Below are 17,892 nucleotides of genomic sequence, written 5' to 3'. Positions count from 1 at the left end.
TTGCTATTACCAGTGCGTTCTCGTGGCAAAACTCTATTAGCCTTTGCCCTGCTTCATTCTGTACTCCAAGGCCAAACTTGCCTGTTACACCAGGTGTTTCTTGACTTCCTACTTTTGCATTCCAGTCCCCTATAATGAAAAGGACATCTTTTTTGGGTGTTAGTTCTAGAAGGTCTTGTAGGTCTTCATAGAACTGTTCAACTTTAGCTTCTTTGGCTTTACTGGTCGGGGCATAGACTTGGATTACCGTGATATTGAATGGTTTGCCTTGGAAATGAACAGAGATCATTCTGTCGTTTTTGAGATTGCATCCAAGTACTGCATTTTGGACTCTTTTGTTGACCATGATGGCTACTCCATTTCTTCTAAGGGATTCTTGCCCAGGGGCCGGGGGCCGGGGCGGCGGCCGACAGGGGCTAGGCCGGGCCAGGGGCTGGCGGCCGGCGGCAGCGGCAAGAGGAATTCCCAAAGGCTCAAGGTAAGAGAAACCCAAGTAAGACGGTAAGTGTTGCAAGAGGGCATCAGAGGGCAGACACACTGAAACTAAAATTACAGAAAACTAGCTAATCCGATCACACGGACCACAGCCTTGTCTATCTCAATGAAACTAAGCCATGCCGTGTGGGGCCATCCAAGACGGATGGGTCATGGTGGAGAGGTCTGACAGATTGTGGTCCACTGGAGAAGGGCATGGCAAACCACTTCAGTATTCTTGCCTTGAGAACCCCATGAACAGTATGAAAAGGCAAAAAGATAGGACACTGGAAGATGAACTCCCCAGGTCAGTAGGTGCCCAATATGCTAATAGAGATCAGTGGAGAAATAACTTCAGAAAGAATGATGGGATCGAGCCAAAGCAAAAACGACCCTGGCCCTGCCTAGCCCCTCTCGGCCGCCGCCCCCAGCCCCCATCCCGGCCTAGCCCCTCTTGGCCGCCGCCCCTGGCCCCTTGCCTGTCCTAGCCCCTCTCGGCCGCCGCCCCAGGCTCCCGGCCCCCGGCCCGGCCTAGCTCCTCTCGGCCACGCTTCTGCACCGAGCCGTCGCAACCGCCTCGCTTCTGCGCCGAGCCGTATTCTTGCTACCTCTTCTTAATATCTTCTTCTGTTGGGCCCATACCGTTTCTGTCCATTATTGTGCCAATCTTTGCATGAAAATTTCCCCTGGTATCTCTAATTTTCTTGAAGAGATCTCTAGTCTTTCCTATTCTATTGTTTTCCTCTTTCTTTGCATTGTTCACTTAAGAAGGTTCTCCTTGCTATTCTTTGCAACTCTGAATTCAGATGGGTATATCTTTCCTTTACTCCTTTGCCTTTTACATCCCTTCTTTTCTCAACTATTTTTAAGGCCTCCTCAGACAACCATTTTGCCTTTTTGCATTTCTTTTTCTTGGGTATGGTTTTGATCACTGCCTCCTGTACAATGTTACAAACCTCCATCCATAGTTCTTCAGGCACTCTATCAGATCTAATCCCTTCAATCATCTATTTGTCAGTTCCACTGTATAATTGTAAAGGATTTGATTACAAGAAGAATAAATGACATTAATAATTCAAGGGACTAGAGGGAAGAACTGGGATTGTTGTATTATGAGGTACACTATCTGTGAAATGGAGAATATTATTTGAAAGTGGACTTTGTTTGGTTGTCAATGTTTACTGCAAACTCTAGTGTCCGTGTGCTAAGATGCTTCAGTCGTGTCTGACTTTGCAACCCTATGGACTGTAGCCCACCAGGCTCTTCTGTCCATGGGATTCCTCAGGCGAGAAGACTGGAATGTATTGCCATGCCCTCCTCCAGGGGATCTTCCTGACCCAGGGATCAAACCCATGTCTCATATCTCCTGAATTGGCAGGCAGGTTCTTTATCAGTAGTGCAAAGAAGTATAGCCTCATACGCTAACAAGATAGAATGGAATCATGAAATAATGAAAACTACAAAAGCGGGAAAAGAGTGGAAAACAAAAATTGAAATAAAGGGACTTCCCTGGTAGCTCAGTGGTAAAGAACCTACCTGCCCCCCAACTAAAATAAATAAATTTATTTTAAAAAAAAAGAACCTACCTGCCAATGCAGGAGATCACTTGTCCAGGAGGATCCCACATGCCACAGAGCAACTAAGTCCATGTGCCACAACTACTGAGCCTGTGCTGTAGAGCCCAGGAACCACAACTACTGAACCTATGCACTTCCACTACTTAAGCCAGTGCAACCTAGAGCCTGTGCTCCAAAACAAGAGAAGCCACGCAATGAGAAGCCCACACACTGCAACCAGAAAGTAGCCTTTGCTTACCATTACTAGAGAAAAAGTTCATGCAGCAACAAAGACCCAGCACAACCAAACATAAATTTAAAAAAAGTTTTACTTTAAACAAAGGAAAAGGGCAATGAATACAAATTAGTAACAAATATGTTACAGTCCATGGGGTCTCAAAGAATTTATCATGACTGAATGACTAAACAGAACACAGCATGGTAGATATTAATCCAACAATCCAACTATCTCAATAGTCACTTTGAACAGCAAAAGGCTAAATACAAGAGATTTCCAGGGTAGGTAGAAAACCAAGATCCTAAGTATTATCTACAGAAAGGGCCTTAATCTTCTAAGTTTGTAGTAATTTGCCACAGGGGCAATAGAATATGAATAATGGAGTTCCCTGGCAATCCAGTAGTTAGGACCCCACCCTTCCACTGCTGGGGGCCCAGGTTCAGTTCTTGGTGGGAGAACTAAAATCCTACATGCCCATGGCTTGGCCAAAAAAAAAAAAAAAAATGCATAATGGGATAGAAGTGAAAGAAATGAAATAATTGAAAAAGACAAATTAACAAACCAAGACAGGACTTACTTCTGACTTTGTGACATTTGTGTAGTCATGTCACATGGTAAATATGTGGTAAATAAACCTATTTACTATGGATTCATTGCTTAACAGTGTGCATTAGTTATCTGTCATCAGACAAAATAATAATGTTATATTAATATTTCATTATACATTAACATTAATAATGTTATATTAATGCTTCCCAGGTGGTATCAGTGGTAAAGAACCCACTGCCAATGCAGGAGACAAGAGATGTGGGTTCAATCCCTAGGTCAGGAAGATCCCCTGGAGGAGGGCATGGCAACCACTCCAGTATTCTTGCCTGGAGACTCCCATTGACAGAGAAGCCTGGCAGGCTAAAGTCCATAGTGTCACAAAGAGTTGGACACTACTGAAGTGGCTTAGGAGAATGTTTCATCATAAAATTATTCACTATGACTGGGTTAGAAATGACTTTATGACTAGTGGGGGCAAAAGTTAGTTGGAGAACTACTTAGCTAATTGGAAATCATTCAAGTCTCTGTGCTTTACTGAAATATACCCTTGACCCTATTGTAAAGATTCTGTAGATGGAGGAATAGGAAGGACACAGCCTCATTACAGCCCTTTGTGAAGTGCCAGGTTGCTTAGTCAGGTCCAAGTCTTTGGGGCCTCATGGACTGTAACCTACCAGGCTCCTCTGCCCATAGAATTTTTCAGGCAAGAATACTGGAGTGGGGTGCCATTTCTTCCTCCAGGGTGTCTTCCCTACCTAAGGATCCAACTCGAATCTCTTGCATTTCCTGCCTTGACAGGTGGATTTTTTACCACCTGGAACTTAATCCCAATAAATATTTACAGTGTATAGAAGTTTAGAAACACACAGTTATACTCCCAGTGTAGTATGAGGGTTTAGAATTAAGCTTTTAAATCTATCACTGGAATAGAGATAGATATGTAGACCAATGGAACTGAATATATAGCCCAGAAATGAATGGGTCCACATATGGTGAATCTGCTTACATCAAAGCCATTAAGAATAGACAATGAGGAAAGGATTGTCTTTTCTAAAAATGGTTTTGGGGAAAACTGGAGAGTGCATACAAAAGAGTGCAACTGGATCCCTATCTTACACCATACACAAAAATCAACTCAGAGTGGATGGAAAATTTGAACACATCACCTGGAATTATAAAGCTCCTAGAAGAAAATATAGAGTGAAAGCTCCTTGTCATTTGCCTTGGCATTGATTTTGGGGGGGATTAACACCAAAAGCAACTAATAAAAGAAAAATATTAATAAACAAGTGGGACTACATCAATCTAGAAAAGCATCTGCATGGCACAGGAAACCAAAACTATCAACAAAATGAAAAGGGAATGTACAGAATAGCAGGAAATATTTGCAGATCATACATCTGATAAGTGGCTAATAAGTAAAATATAAGAAGAACTCATACAACTTAATAGCAAAGTAAATAAATAATCCAATTAAAAAATGAACAGTGGAACTATATAAACATATTTTTCAAAGAGAGCCTACAATTGGGCAACAAGTACATGGAAATGTGTTCAGTATTACTAAATACACAAAGAAAATTGTAATGAGAGATCACCACACACGTTAGAAAGGCTATCATCAAACAGACAAAGGATAATAAGTTTTAGAGAGAATGTTGAGAAATGTGAAATTTTTGTGCATCAATTCTGGGGATGTAAATTAGTACAGCCACTATGGAAAAGATTCGAGTTTTCACAAGAAGTAAAAATCAAAAAAAAAAAAAAAAAAAGGACTACCATAGTATCCAACAATTCCAGATACAGTGCTAGAGAAGATTCTTCAGAGACCCTTGGACTGCAAGGAAATCAAACCAGTCAACCCTAAAGGAAATCAACCCTCAATATTATTGGATGGACTGATGCTAAGGCTGAAGTTCAAATACTTTGGCCACCTGATGTGAAGAGCAGATTCATTGGGAAAGACCCTGATGCTGGGAAGGACTGAGGGCAGGAGGAGAAGGGGGTGATAGGATCGGATGGTTGGATAGCATCACCAACTCAATGGAGATGAGTTTGAGCAAACTCTGGGAAATAGTGGAAGACTGGGAAGACTGCAGTCCATGGGGTTGCAAAGAGTTGAATATGACTGAGCAACTGAACAACCTAGCCATAAGAATGAAGGAACTCTTGCTATTTGTGACAACGTCAACGGACCTTTAATGCATTATGTTAAGTAAAAGTAATGAAACAGAAAGATGAATACTCTGTGGTATCACTTTTATGCAAAATCTTAAAAAGACAAACTCATAGAAATAAAGAGTGTGAGGTGGTGTGGAAGAAATAGGGAGAGAATGGTGAAAGGGAGCAAACTTCCAGGTATAAAATGACTAAGGTCTGAGGATCTATTGTAAAACACAATAAGTATTGTTGATAAAACCATATTTTAATTGATACATATAAAGAGAGTGTCTGGAGACAAATCTGAAAATGTTCAAGACTTGCTGCTGTTGGATGTCACTCCTCTTTCCCTTGGAATTGAAACTGCTGGTGGAGTCATGACTGTCCTCATCAAGCGCAATACCACCATTCCTACCAAGCAGACACAGACTTTCACTACCTAATCTGACAACCAGCCTGGTGTGCTCATTCAGGTTTATGAAGGTGAGCGTGCCATGACCAAGGATAACAACCTGCTTGGCAAGTTTGAACTCACAGGCATACCTCCTGCCCCCCGTGGTGTTCCTCAGATTGAAGTCACTTTTGATATTGATGCCAATGGCATTCTCAATGTCTCTGCTGTGGATAAGAGCACAGGAAAAGAGAACAAGATTACCATCACTAATGACAAGGGCCGCTTGAGCAAGGAAGACATTGAACGCATGGTTCAAGAAGCAGAGAAGTACAAAGCTGAAGATGAGAAGCAGCGGGATAAGGTGTCTTCAAAGAATTCACTTGAATCCTATGCCTTCAACATGAAAGCTACTGTTGAGGATGAGAAACTTCAGGGCAAGATTAATGATGAAGACAAACAGAAGATTCTTGACAGGTGTAATGAAATAATCAACTGGCTGGATAAGAACCAGACTGCAGAGAAGGAAGAATTTGAACATCAGCAGAAGGAGCTGGAAAAAGTCTGCAACCCCATCATTACCAAGCTGTACCAGAGTGCAGGAGGCATACCCGGGGGAATGCCAGGAGGAATGCCTGGAGGCTTCCCTGGTGGTGGAGCTCCTCCATCAGGTGGTGCCTCCTCTGGGCCCACCATTGAAGAGGTTGATTAAGCCAGCCTAGCATAGGTTCAGCATTGTTCCACACAAAACATGGAAGGACCCAAATTTGTAGCAAATCCCGTGGCAGTTATGAAGTTGAGCTGCTATAGTAAATAACTGGGCATTCTTGATACTTGAACATGGAATGTGTGTGCACATGGAAAAACATTGCACTTTACAAGCACTGTATTGTAAGTGGAAAAATGCAATGTCTTAAATAAAACTATTTAAAATTGGCAAAAAAAAAAAAAAAGAGTGTAACATAAGTGTGTTCTCTCTCTCATATACACTATATGAGGTGATGATGTCTTAATTAACTAGACGAAGGAATGGTTTCACATGGTATACATATGTCAAATCGGCAAGATGTACACATTGATATCTTACAGTTTTATATTATAACTCAGTAAATCTTATTAAAAAATAAAATAACAAAATAAAACAAAAGTCAACCTCTTAGACATGTCTTTCGTTTTTTAAGGGTTTTTTTGTGTGTGTGTGGTTGTGTGTGTAGCAGAGTTTTATTAAAGTAAGAAAAGGTACAGAGAAAACTTCTGACACAGACATCAGAAGAGGGGCAGAGAATGCCCCCCAGCTAGTCTTATCAAGGTCTTATATACTTTCTCAGACCCACTCTCATAACATACATCTTAAATTAACAAGATTAGGATAAAAAACAGAAAGGTCTTACCAGACCCACACCTGTAATATACATTTTAAGATCACAGGATTAGTCAGAAGGTTCTTGTTAAGGAGAAACATATCTTTAAGCAAGATACATTATTATATTGACTAAGACAAAACAATGTAGAATAGAACGTTTGTCCTTTTCTCCTTGAGAGCCCCAGACCCCTTTCTCCTTCTCAGGAACCCTGGACTTCTTATCAACGTACCTAGGAATTGACTCTCTTATTCCCCCCTTTTCTTTTGGGAGAATTATGTTGCCAAGGGAAAGAGGTGTCGTTTTCATTCCATAACTACTTCCTGCTGTTGAGGGTTATCGTCCCTAATTGTTGAGGCAACATATTCTCCCAACCTTCATGTTGAGGATCTCTGATCCAGAGGTCCCAAGTAATAGTTGGAGGAGGTTGTAGCACTCATAGGAGCCTGGACACCCATTTGTAACTTAAAAGCTTTCAGACAGTTAGAAGCAAACCCCATTTCACAGTTACAAATGTAAGGCAAAATACCCATTAAACCAAGTTAAAACCTAATCAAAATTAAAAGTCACATTTTGTCCATAGTTACATCGGTCCATCTTAGCATTGTGAGATGTCATCACAGAGTTGAGGAAAGTCCTTTCTTTGAAGCAGAGAAACCCACCATGGGAAGTCTTCAACTGATGAGTGCTCCGCAGACCTAGCAATTATGTCGATTGTGGAATGTGGTGTAGGAAGGAGCCCAGGACAGGAAGCCATTGTCTTGAGGGTCGAATGGCAGACTCAGGACTTTTGGAGTCAGCAGAAGCAAGCCCACACAGATTCTCAGGCCTATCTCGGTTCCTGGCTCAAACAGCGGCTTGTTTGACTCAAAGGCTGGCTCAGGAGTTAACCTCCCAATAAGTCTGTTGAAAAGCTGAAAGCTTGTCCTGAAGATCCCGGAAGAACCCCCCAAGATGATAGCTTACGGTCAACAATCTCGCATTCATGATCTCCTAGGAAAAAGATTTAGCTTCGGGACCAGGGACCAGCCTTGGTCACTCAAGAGCTTTTATGTAGCAGAGTTTTGTTAAAGTAAGAAAAGGCACAGAGAAATCTTCTGACACAGACATCAGAAGGGGGACAGAGAATGCCCCTTAAGGTTTATTTTTAATTGAAGGATAATTGCTTTACAATATTGTGTTGGTTTCTGCCATACATCAACATGAATCAGCCATATACATATGTCTGATAGCTATACATATGTCATCTCCCTCTTGAACCTCCCTAAAACACATGTCTTTCTTGATCAAACTAATATCAAATCTCTTTGATACTTGCTGATACTTGATATTTGACAGATTTGTAGAAAGACCCTGATTCATAGGAAGGGAGTTACATGAATCATTCACTGAAACGAGGAATCTAAGCTTATTCTAAATTTTTCAGAGATTCACATTCCTCAACTAATTTTATGGTACTAGAGTAGCAGTCTCATAAAACTTATTAAATTCAGCTGTGTTTCCAGAATGAAATACAAGTTGAAAGCATCTCAGTAACTCAAGAATGGTTTAGTATTAGAAATACATTAATAGCATTCAACATAATACTCAGTTCAGTTCAGTTGCTCAGTCGTGTATGACTCTTTGCGACCCCATGAACTGCAGCACACCAGGCCGCCCTGTCCATCACCAACTCCTGGAGTTTACCCAAACTCATGTCCATCGAGTCAGTGTTGCCATCCAACCATCTCATCCTCTGTCGTCCCCTTATCCTCCTGCCCCCAGTCCTTCCCAGCATCAGGGTCTTTTCCAATGAGTCAACTCTTCGCATGAGGTGGCCAAAGTATTGGAGCCTCAGCTTCAACATCAGTCCTTCCAGTGAACACCCAGGACTGATCTCCTTTAGGATGGACTGGTTGGATCTCCTTGCAGTCCAAGGGTCTCTCAAGAGTCTTCTCCAACACCACAGTTCAAAAGCATCAATTCTTCAGCGCTCAGCTTTCTTCACAGTCCATAATACTAATAAATTATAAAACATGTTTATATTAATAAATGCAGAAAAATAGATCCATTCACGTTAGAAAACAACACAACTATGCAGAGAAATATATATATCATCAGTCAAAATGTACCAAAGAAAACACTACAATAAATTAGCATTCTAGTAATAAAATAAGAAAGTTTGGTTTAAAATTAGCAAGCAAACAAGGCTCTCATTATTAGTGCTATATCAAATATACTATACATTCTAACTGGTGCTATAACACAGACATCAAAGAATTAAAATAATTGAAAACCCACTTGGGCTTCCTTGGTGGCTCAGCTGGTGAATCAAAGAATCCGCCTGCAATGCGGGAGACTGGGCTCAATCCCTGGGTTGGGAAGATTACCTGGAGAAGGGAAAGGCTACCCACTCCAGTATTGTGGTCTGGAGAATTCCATGGACAGTATAGTCCATGTGGTCACAAAAAGTCCGACACGACTGAACGACTTTCACTTTCTTTCACGTTTAAGCTTATCTGAAAATCTATGATTATCTACATAGAAGAATTTCAAAAAATAGCATGATTATCTGGCATATTTACGACACTTCTACAAGTTTGCTATATTTAAGATTAGTATCCAAAAAAGGAATTACAATTCCACAAATGAGAATCATAAGGGCATGAAGGAAATTTTTAAAAAATATTTGCCTTATAACCCAAAACATTTACAGATACTCAAGATAAAATTAACAAAATATTTCGTGCGAATTTGCACTGGCGCCCTTGGCGTTCTAGGAAATATGTGTCATCTTAATGCATGGCGTGGATTCCTTGGCGATCAGTGGCAGAACGCATCCCTACCAATTGGTGTTTGGCCCCTTTGAAGGCGGCGAGTCACTGCTCTGGCGTGGCTTGGAAGATGTCATTTCCTGGCGCCTTATGAGGTGGACGCAGGCCTTGTCTCCTGGCAACTGGGAACTACAAGACCCAGAGTGCCCAGCGTCGAAGGCGACGCTGCTGAGGCGCTGCTGGCTCAGAAAAAAAGCTATTTCCCCTGGGGCACAACACTAAGAGGCAGGGCTTCTGGCCTCCTCCTCAAGGCGGCCATTTTAACTCCGCCGGTTCTGTTCTGTGTGAGAGGGCTGTCAAGACCCGAGTGACGGGAACAGGAAGGTCCGAGAGGGGGGCACCGTTTTTGCTGCACAGAGACGGGTCTGAACCTCGGTGACGCCGCCCGAGGTCCGCCGCTCGCGGGTCTCCCCGCCTTTCCTAGCCCCGCTACTCCCAGAGTCCGATGGCGGCGGCGGCGGCGCTGAAGGAGCAACCTCAGGTAAACGCTCGGCCTCCTGGCCGGCACCGCCCTCATCCCATCATACATTAAAGCCCCGCGCGGCGGCTGCTCACAGGCGCGCAGCCCAGGCCCGGGGCTCCAGGATGGTGGGGCGGTGCTGGGTGGGGCCCTGCGTCTGACAAACGGGAGATAGGGACGTATGGGAGATGGGGGACAAGCGGAGGGACCGGTAGGTGCAGAAGCTTGGAGGTCGGACTGAGGCGGGAGGATCCCGGAAACCTAGCATCAGCCTTCTGCTTTCCGGAAACAAGAGTGTTAGCGCAGTCAGGCCCGGGGTAGTGCATTAACGGGATGTAATCCCCGAGGGCCGTTTAAAGGAAAAACAGGGTGGAGACGGTTGATGAGGACCTTGACGTCCTGGGAGGTTGATCTTTTTGTTCAGGGCCCCACAGCTGGTAAGAGGCAGCACTGAGCATTGAGGCCCAGAGGTTAATCCGCCAGCCTGAGGTCAACTGGCTTCCATGGCCAGGCAGGAGTACAGACAGTGAACGGTGGAATCCCACATTGGACGCATTCCTTCCTTTTCACACAATTCTCAGGGTTAAAGAAGTGCTTATGGAACCTGAACAGGGAAGTAGGGGTTGTCCCATTGCCTCCCTGGCCCGCTTTCACCCCCATGTTCCCTGGAGTTGTTGTCGCCCTGAGATGCTTAATGGGCTTCCCTTGTGGCTCAGTGTAAAGAATCTACCGGCAATGTAGGAGATACAGGAGACGCGAGTTTGATCCCTGGGTTGGGAAGATCCCCTGGAGGAGGGCATGGCAAGCCACTCCAGTATCCTTGCCTGGAGAATCCCATGGACAGAGGAGCCTGTTAGGCTACAGTCCATGGGGTTTCAGAGAGTCAGGCACGACTGAAGCGACTTAGCACACACTCACACAGGCTATGCTTAATGTCCTTTACCCCCTCCTTGCGTCCGAGGTTCCTGAAAAACGCCAAGCCTACAGTCCTATGTCCATGCTAGAGATTATATGGAGAGGTGTTCCCATTTCTGGCAGTAATGTTAAACGTGTGTAAGGTCAACCTAACCCAAGATGTGCAAATACCTAGAGGTAAAACTGAGCTCAGGAATATTCAGGACTCACAGATCTCCTCTCTTTTAGGTAGGAATAAATAGTAGGTGGGTTGGAGTCAGGAGAGGAACAACTGCCTGAGATGTCAATTTTTGTGTTCTAGAGGAAAGTAGAAGTTTGAATCGTGGGATGGAGGTGATGTGATTAAGGCTTCATTTGGCTTTAGAGTGGAAAACAAATTGTGGGCTTGAGAGAGGAAGAAGGACCATCATTGTGGAGGGTACTACCATAGTCCAGGTGAGGGTTAATGGAGCAGGGGCATGCCTTGGAAAATGTGGCTGTATTCTGGCTTCATGTTTTTTATTTTCTGCCATCCCATGCAGCATGTGGGATCTTAGTTCCCCAATCCATGATCTTGCATGTTCCCCTGTGCTGGAAGCACAGAGTTTTAATGACTGGACCACCAGGGAAGACCCTGGCTGCGTGTTTTTAGAGGAGGCAGCTAGATTTTGTAAAGTGGATGGTGAGGGAATGAAACGCAGGTATCAGACATGACCCCTGGCTTTGCAGCTGTAGAGATGGAAGCTGCATCAGTGGAGATAAGCAGGTTGGTAGTAGGTGTAATATTCATTGTGTTTATCCGGAGCTTTGTTTTAACCATGTTAAGAGTCAGATATTTTAGACACCAATGAGTGGAGGCATCAAATGAACATCTGACATACAAGGTTGAAATTCTTGAGAGTGATTCAGGTTAGAGACATCCAAAATGTAACTACAGTGTAGACCAAATTGAATGACCTGTGTCTCAACATTTGGAAGAGGCAAGCTTCAGGTTGTGGTGGCAGATATTTTAGAGAAGAGGTATGGAAGAAGGGGGCAGAGGATTGGGTTTCTTGCATGCTTCCGTGAGTGATGGTGTCATTTACTTAATAAACATAAGTAAATGGCCAAGAAGTTTTGATGTATGAGACAGGATAGTCTGGCAGGCAGCGAAAGCTTCCAAGAGAAGAGTTAACATGAGGTGGATGTAGAAGCAAGGGGTAATTCATCCATATGACACTCAGGCCAGAACTGGTACTTCTTTACCACTTTATCAGCTCACCAAGTTTTGTGAGAACTTTGGTGGGGCCTGGCATGTTTCATTCAACCTGGTTATATGGCCATGAGCAATAAGGTCATCTGTAAGAATCACTAGGCTTGGGGCTGGAGTTTGAATGAGGGTAAGGGAACAGAGAAAGGTTGTCGTTGCTGACTTACATCAAGGACAGCACAGAAGTACCATGGGACTATGTGTATCTGAGATCCACACACGGTTCTGTTGTTTTAAATCTGAGACAAGGATCAGAGTCATGCAGTAAGGCCTTTATAGATGATTTCTGATACTGCCGTTGGGAATTGTTGAGAGTTCTGTGGTCATATTGGGTTCTGTTTGACTTTGCCATTTGTATTGTGGATACTGCCTGCCAAGTTGTGGTATAAGGCCTAACTAAGTTCAGTGTGATGTGCTTCTTTGACATTTGGTGAAACTTGGGTGCCTTCAAATGACCTGAGTGCAAGTTCCTCTCCTCACAGTGTTCCTATGGATAACGTCTCTTAGCCTAACAACCATTTTTACAAAGGAAACCAGATACTTCTAAGTAGCACTAGCCCTCAGAATTATTCAAATAAGGCAGTCACATCCTCCTTGGAGGAGCATTCCAACCCCTTCATCCCACAAAGATTTCTTCACACAGACCCTGATTGTGCTGTTTTTTTGAGTACTGCTCCCTGTGGGCCTTTGTGGTGAGTGGTGAGTTTATGTGATTAATAAGCTACTGTCAGTTGCATCTGTCTAGTCTCAGGTGTCATGAGTTAGGTCACCATCATAGCCCTATGCTGGGGTTAGGAGAAAGAGATTTAAATACAGGTAAGGTGTGGGAAGAGTAAGGAGATGGCTGTGGTGTGGGAGAGTGAGGTTTTGGTGCCCGTGGTCATGTATGGCTGTGGGATACAGAGACTGAGGGTGTGCAACCCAAGGGGTGATGTGTGCTTGAAGAGGGAGCATGTCTGATGGTGCTGACATGTCCAGGGCAATGCCCATACCAGGGGAAATTGCTTGTCAGCAGGGGGTGGATCCCTCTATGCCAGGCCTATAGTTGAGATACATGTTCATCCACCTGCCTCTTGTCCCTGGTGATTATACCTAGTGATCAGTGAGCCTGTGGGGAGACAACCGCACCAAGGTGCCAGAGTGTGATTGCTCCTCTGAATTGGAAGGGCTGGGCGATAGATAGTCAAAGGGTGGATGTGTGGGAAATGGACTGCAACTCTTCAGAGGGGTACTGTTTGTTGTTTCATCTGTCACCATCATGGCAGGTCAGTGTGAACTTTGAAGATGTAGCTGTGACCTTTTCCTGGGAAGAATGGGGTCTCCTTGATGAGACTCAGAGATGCCTGTACCGTGATGTGATGCTGGAGAACTTGGCACTTATATCCTCCCTGGGTAAGAACCTCAAACCTTTCCTCATGACCTGAGCTAGTCTCTGCATTTTCCTTTTCCCCAGAGACAAGCTTGTGCTTCTCACGTCAGTACCATGGTCACTGCTTTTTTTTTTTCCCAGTACTCTAGGTTGGTGCTGTGGTTGGTTGGGCTGAGGTATTTGCACTGCCATCTGTTTTCCTTGAAGAGGCCCCACATCTGCTACCCTGCAGCCTCCCCTGGAAGGATCCAGGGTCAGGAATCTTCCATTCAGCCTAATATATCCCACCATATTTGCCCTCTTCCTACTGGGTGACATCCAGGTGCAAGTTATCTGTGCTCTTCAGGTTCTACTTCTTTCTTCTCATAAACATTTCCTTGTAACTGCCTTTGCTGGGAATTAATTTTCTGATGTAGACCATGCACTTCTTGCAAGAACCTTTCCAAAGTTCTCTTAATAGTATTTAGATGTTTTCCTCTGGTTTATGATGTGATGAATATGGGTCAGCTGCTCCTATGTGGTGTCTTTCCCCTTGAATTTGCATCATCTGGGTCCCATACACTTGTTCGTTTTGGAAGTGGAGTGGGGAGCTCTTATTTGTCCACAAGCTGGATATGAATTCCAACTCAACCAAGTAGGCTCAAAGGGCTGCTATACAGTAGCACCCTATGGGAGGGCATAGTTCAAGTGATACCAGGAATTTGTTCTGTTCAACTTGAATTTTGATGGCTATTTCCAGTGACCACACCTTATTTCTCCTTTTTTTCTCCATTCTTAATAGTGCTGACTTAATTCTGCATTGTGGTTCTTCTACTTATAGTCCAACCTGTGGCTAATCCCTATATCTCTGAACTCCCTGTATCACCCATTTTCCTCCCTGCTTTATCTGTTCATTCTGTAACATTGGCCCATATATTTTCTATAATCAAACATGTACCTCTTCTTAAAATGTTCCTGACCAAAATCTACTTTTTCGCAGTCCTTTTTTCTTGGCCTTGGAAATACTCATCTACATTGCAGTCATGTGTTAACACAATCCTGCTGACAGTTGTTTGTAACTAATTTATATATTTTTTTCCTTTTTTTTTTTTTTTTTTGGTTAATGGCTGCACTGGGTCTTCATTGTGGCACATGGCCTTCTCTAGGTTGCAGCTCATGGGCTTGGTTGCCTGTGGCTTGTGGGATCTTAGTTTCCCAACTAGGGATCAAACCCATGTCCTCTGCATTGGAATGCAGATTCTTTACCACTTATCCATCATGGAAGTCCCTGTAACTGATTTTTTAACTGTCAACAATTAAGTAATTTTTCACCCTGCTTTTCCTCTGTATGACATATCACATGGTTATCTTTTTTTTCATGTGGTCTTCCCCCATCCTGTGGCATTTATAGCACAGTGTTGCTCATGATAATATCATCAAGAAGCCAACCCCCTGTTCTTATAAATAATCACATGGACTCATTCATGAGTTTGTCAGATACACACTGGTGTGTGGGCTCCCACCTGCCCCCACTAAAGTCAACATGTGCTTCACCAGCGTTTCTTGCTTTTAGGTTGTTGCCATGAAGTGGAGAACCAGAAGACTTCTTTTGAGCAAAATGTTTCTTTTCAAAGAATGTCACAGATCAGGACTCCCAAGGCAGATCTATCCTCCAGAAAGGCCCACCCCTGTGAACTATGTGTCCAAATATTGAGAGACTTTCTGTGCTTGGATGAATGTCAAGGAATACATTCAAAGCAGAAATTACATAGGTCTGGGAAACAGTTGTATGTCAGCACAAACCTTCATCAGCATCAGAAGCAGTACATCGGGGAGAAACTCTTCAGAAGAGATGTGGATAGAACTTCATTTGTGAAGAACTGCAAATTCCATGTGTCAGGAAAGTCATTAGTCTTCAGGGTGGTTGAGAAGGACTTCTTGACCAGGTCTCAGTTTCTGCAGCAATGGGCTACTAACACTTGGGGGAGGTCAAACAGAACTGAGTGTGAGACAGCCTTTCAGAGGGGAAAAACTTATCCTAACTGGGGAGAAGTTAGCAAGAAGTCACATCTCATTATACACCAGAGAGTTCACACCAGAGAAAGGCCATATAAATGCAGTGAATGTGGGAAGTCATTTACCCGGAACTCTATGCTCCTTCAACATCAGAGAATCCACACTGGAGAAAGACCTTATGAGTGCAGTGAATGTGGGAAGACTTTTAATCAACGTTCTGCTCTTCATCAGCATCAGAGACTTCACACTGGTTCAAGGCCTTTTAAGTGTGCTGATTGTGGCAAATCCTTTGCCGATAATTCCACCTTCATTAAACACAGGAGAATTCACACTGGAGAAAGACCTTATGAGTGCAGCCAATGTGGGAAAGCATTTTCCCAAAGTTCTTCACTCCTTCGACATTGGAGAGTTCACACTGGAGAAAGGCCTTATGAATGTGGAGAGTGTGGAAAATCATTTAGGCAAAAGCCCAGCCTTATTCAACATTGGAAAATTCACACTAAAGAAAGACTTTATAAGTATGGGAAATTATTTAGCAACAAGTCCCATCTCACTGAAAGCCAAAGAGTTCACACTAGAGAAAGGCCATATGAGTGTGGGGAATGTAAGAAATTCTTTAGCAAGAAGTCCGGCCTCATTATACACCAGAGAGTTCACACCGGGGAAAAGCCATATAAATGCAATGAATGTGGGAAATCCTTTGCCCATAATTCCACCTTCATTAAACACAGGAGAATTCACACTGGAGAGAGGCCTTATGAGTGCAGCCAATGTGGGAAAGCATTTTCCCAAAGTTCTTCACTCCTTCAACATCGGAGAATTCACACTAGAGAAAGGCCTTATGAATGTGGAGAGTGTGGAAAATCGTTTAGGCAAAAGCCCAACCTTATTCAACATTGGAGAATTCACACTAGAGAAAGACCTTATAAGTGTGGGGAATGTAAGAAATTCTTTAGCAAGAAGTTCCACCTCATTATACACCAGAGAGTTCACACTGGGGAAAGGCCTTATGAGTGCAGCAAATGTGGGAAAGCATTTTCCCAAAGTTCTTCACTCCTTCGACATTGGAGAGTTCATGCTGGAGAAAGGCCTTATGAATGTGGAGAGTGTGGAAAATCATTTAGGCAAAAGCCCAGCCTTATTCAACATTGGAAAATTCACACTAGAGAAAGACCTTATAAGTATGGGAAATTATTTAGCAACAAGTCCCATCTCACTGAACACCAAAGAGTTCACACTAGAGAAAGGCCATATGAGTGTAGGGAATGTAAGAAATTCTTTAGCCAGAAGTCCCATCTCATTATACACCAGAGAGTTCACACCGGGGAAAGGCCATATAAATGCAATGAATGTGGGAAATCCTTTGCCCATAATTCCACCTTAATTAAACACAGGAGAATTCACACTGGAGAAAGGCCTTATGAGTGCAGCCAATGTGGGAAAGCATTTTCCCAAAGTTCTTCACTCCTTCGACATCAGAGAGTTCACTGCAGAAAAATCTTACAAGTAAAGGAAATTTCAGAAGCTGGTTAGCCCAAGCTGTTTTTCAACATCAGAGAACTCACACTGGATCAAAGCCATGTGAGTGCCATGAATGTCAGAAATACTTTGCAAAAAGCTTCAGGTTCATTAAACACAGGAGTGTTCATCCTACAGAAAGGCATTATAGTGTAGGAAATGTTTGAATTCCTTTACCTACAACTCTAATCTCATAGAACACCATAATGTTCACACTGGATAATAGCCTTGCGGATGTGACTAATGTGGGAAATTTTTTTTTTAGCCAAAACTCTAGCCTCATTATATACTGGAGAGTTCACAGGCTTCACTCTTTATTTCATTGAATACCACAAAGTTCAGAAAAAAGAGTTGTGCAGGGATGAATTATTTGTCAGTATATCACTGGGGAGATCCCTTAGGAGGGTGTTATCTGCTTCTGTTGACCTCATACATGCAATAAACCACTTATATTCCAGGTTTATGGGAGCTTCAGTGCATATCTTAACCTGCCCAGAGCCCTTACTGGATTTATGTCATTGCCAGTTCCATAGCAAAAGCCATTTCACCACTGTTGTGTGGCAGGTGTTCATGATGTACATTTTTGAACCACTCTGAGTCCAGGGAAGAACACTTTGATGTTGTCCCATTTATCGGAGCCTTTGTAATAAGTCTGAGCACTCATCCCTTCCTAATTCCTTTCATGGGTTACACCTCTGAGTTGACCAGTTTTTGCCCTAGACTATTCTGCTGGTGACTTGCAAACTGGGCCTACTTTTCTCAGTGTCTGTTGTGACTCCTGTGATGAGATTTTCCTCCCCTTCATGCCTGAAGCCCAGGAATAGTCTGCGTCCCATTGTGCTAGTTTGTGTGAAAAATGAAGACC

General features: G+C 43.3%; 1 protein-coding gene, 1 long non-coding RNA gene and 1 pseudogene across 6 annotated transcripts; 2 read left to right on the top strand and 1 right to left on the bottom strand.

Moving 5' to 3' along the window:
- The first annotated feature begins 1,587 nt into the window (after positions 1-1,587).
- On the top strand, positions 1,588-6,317 carry LOC145514409 (heat shock cognate 71 kDa protein pseudogene; annotated as a pseudogene). Its single transcript, XR_014060132.1, has one exon. The product of XR_014060132.1 is annotated as a heat shock cognate 71 kDa protein pseudogene (transcript).
- Positions 6,318-7,838: 1,521 nt separating this feature from the next.
- On the bottom strand, positions 7,839-9,592 carry LOC145514411 (uncharacterized). Its single transcript, XR_014060134.1, has 2 exons — positions 9,010-9,592; positions 7,839-8,727 (listed from the first exon to the last, which is right to left on the bottom strand). It is a non-coding gene; the product is annotated as an uncharacterized LOC145514411 (long non-coding RNA).
- Positions 9,593-9,790: 198 nt separating this feature from the next.
- Positions 9,791-17,488, top strand: LOC145514406 (uncharacterized). 4 transcript variants are annotated; one of them, XM_081512138.1, is made up of 5 exons: positions 9,791-10,023; positions 13,411-13,537; positions 15,067-15,970; positions 16,130-16,580; positions 16,821-17,488. In XM_081512138.1, exons 1-5 carry the CDS (start codon positions 9,988-9,990, stop codon positions 17,040-17,042), a joined length of 1,740 nt encoding a protein of 579 aa, XP_081368264.1. In that variant the 5' UTR covers positions 9,791-9,987; the 3' UTR covers positions 17,043-17,488. The 4 variants fall into 4 exon arrangements, with proteins under 4 accessions (XP_081368264.1, XP_081368262.1, XP_081368263.1 ...); XM_081512136.1 differs by adding an exon at positions 11,219-11,352 and having other exon boundaries at positions 15,067-17,488; XM_081512137.1 differs by having other exon boundaries at positions 13,416-13,537; positions 15,067-17,488.
- Positions 17,489-17,892: the final 404 nt, after the last annotated feature.

Source organism: Giraffa tippelskirchi, chromosome 7 (assembly GCF_054371585.1).
Source record: "Giraffa tippelskirchi isolate mGirTip1 chromosome 7, T2T-mGirTip1v1.2.pri, whole genome shotgun sequence".
In the NCBI taxonomy this organism is placed as follows: Eukaryota; Metazoa; Chordata; class Mammalia; order Artiodactyla; family Giraffidae; genus Giraffa; species Giraffa tippelskirchi.
Note: the sequence above shows the minus strand (reverse complement) of the source record. Positions and strands in the feature narration are given on the sequence as shown.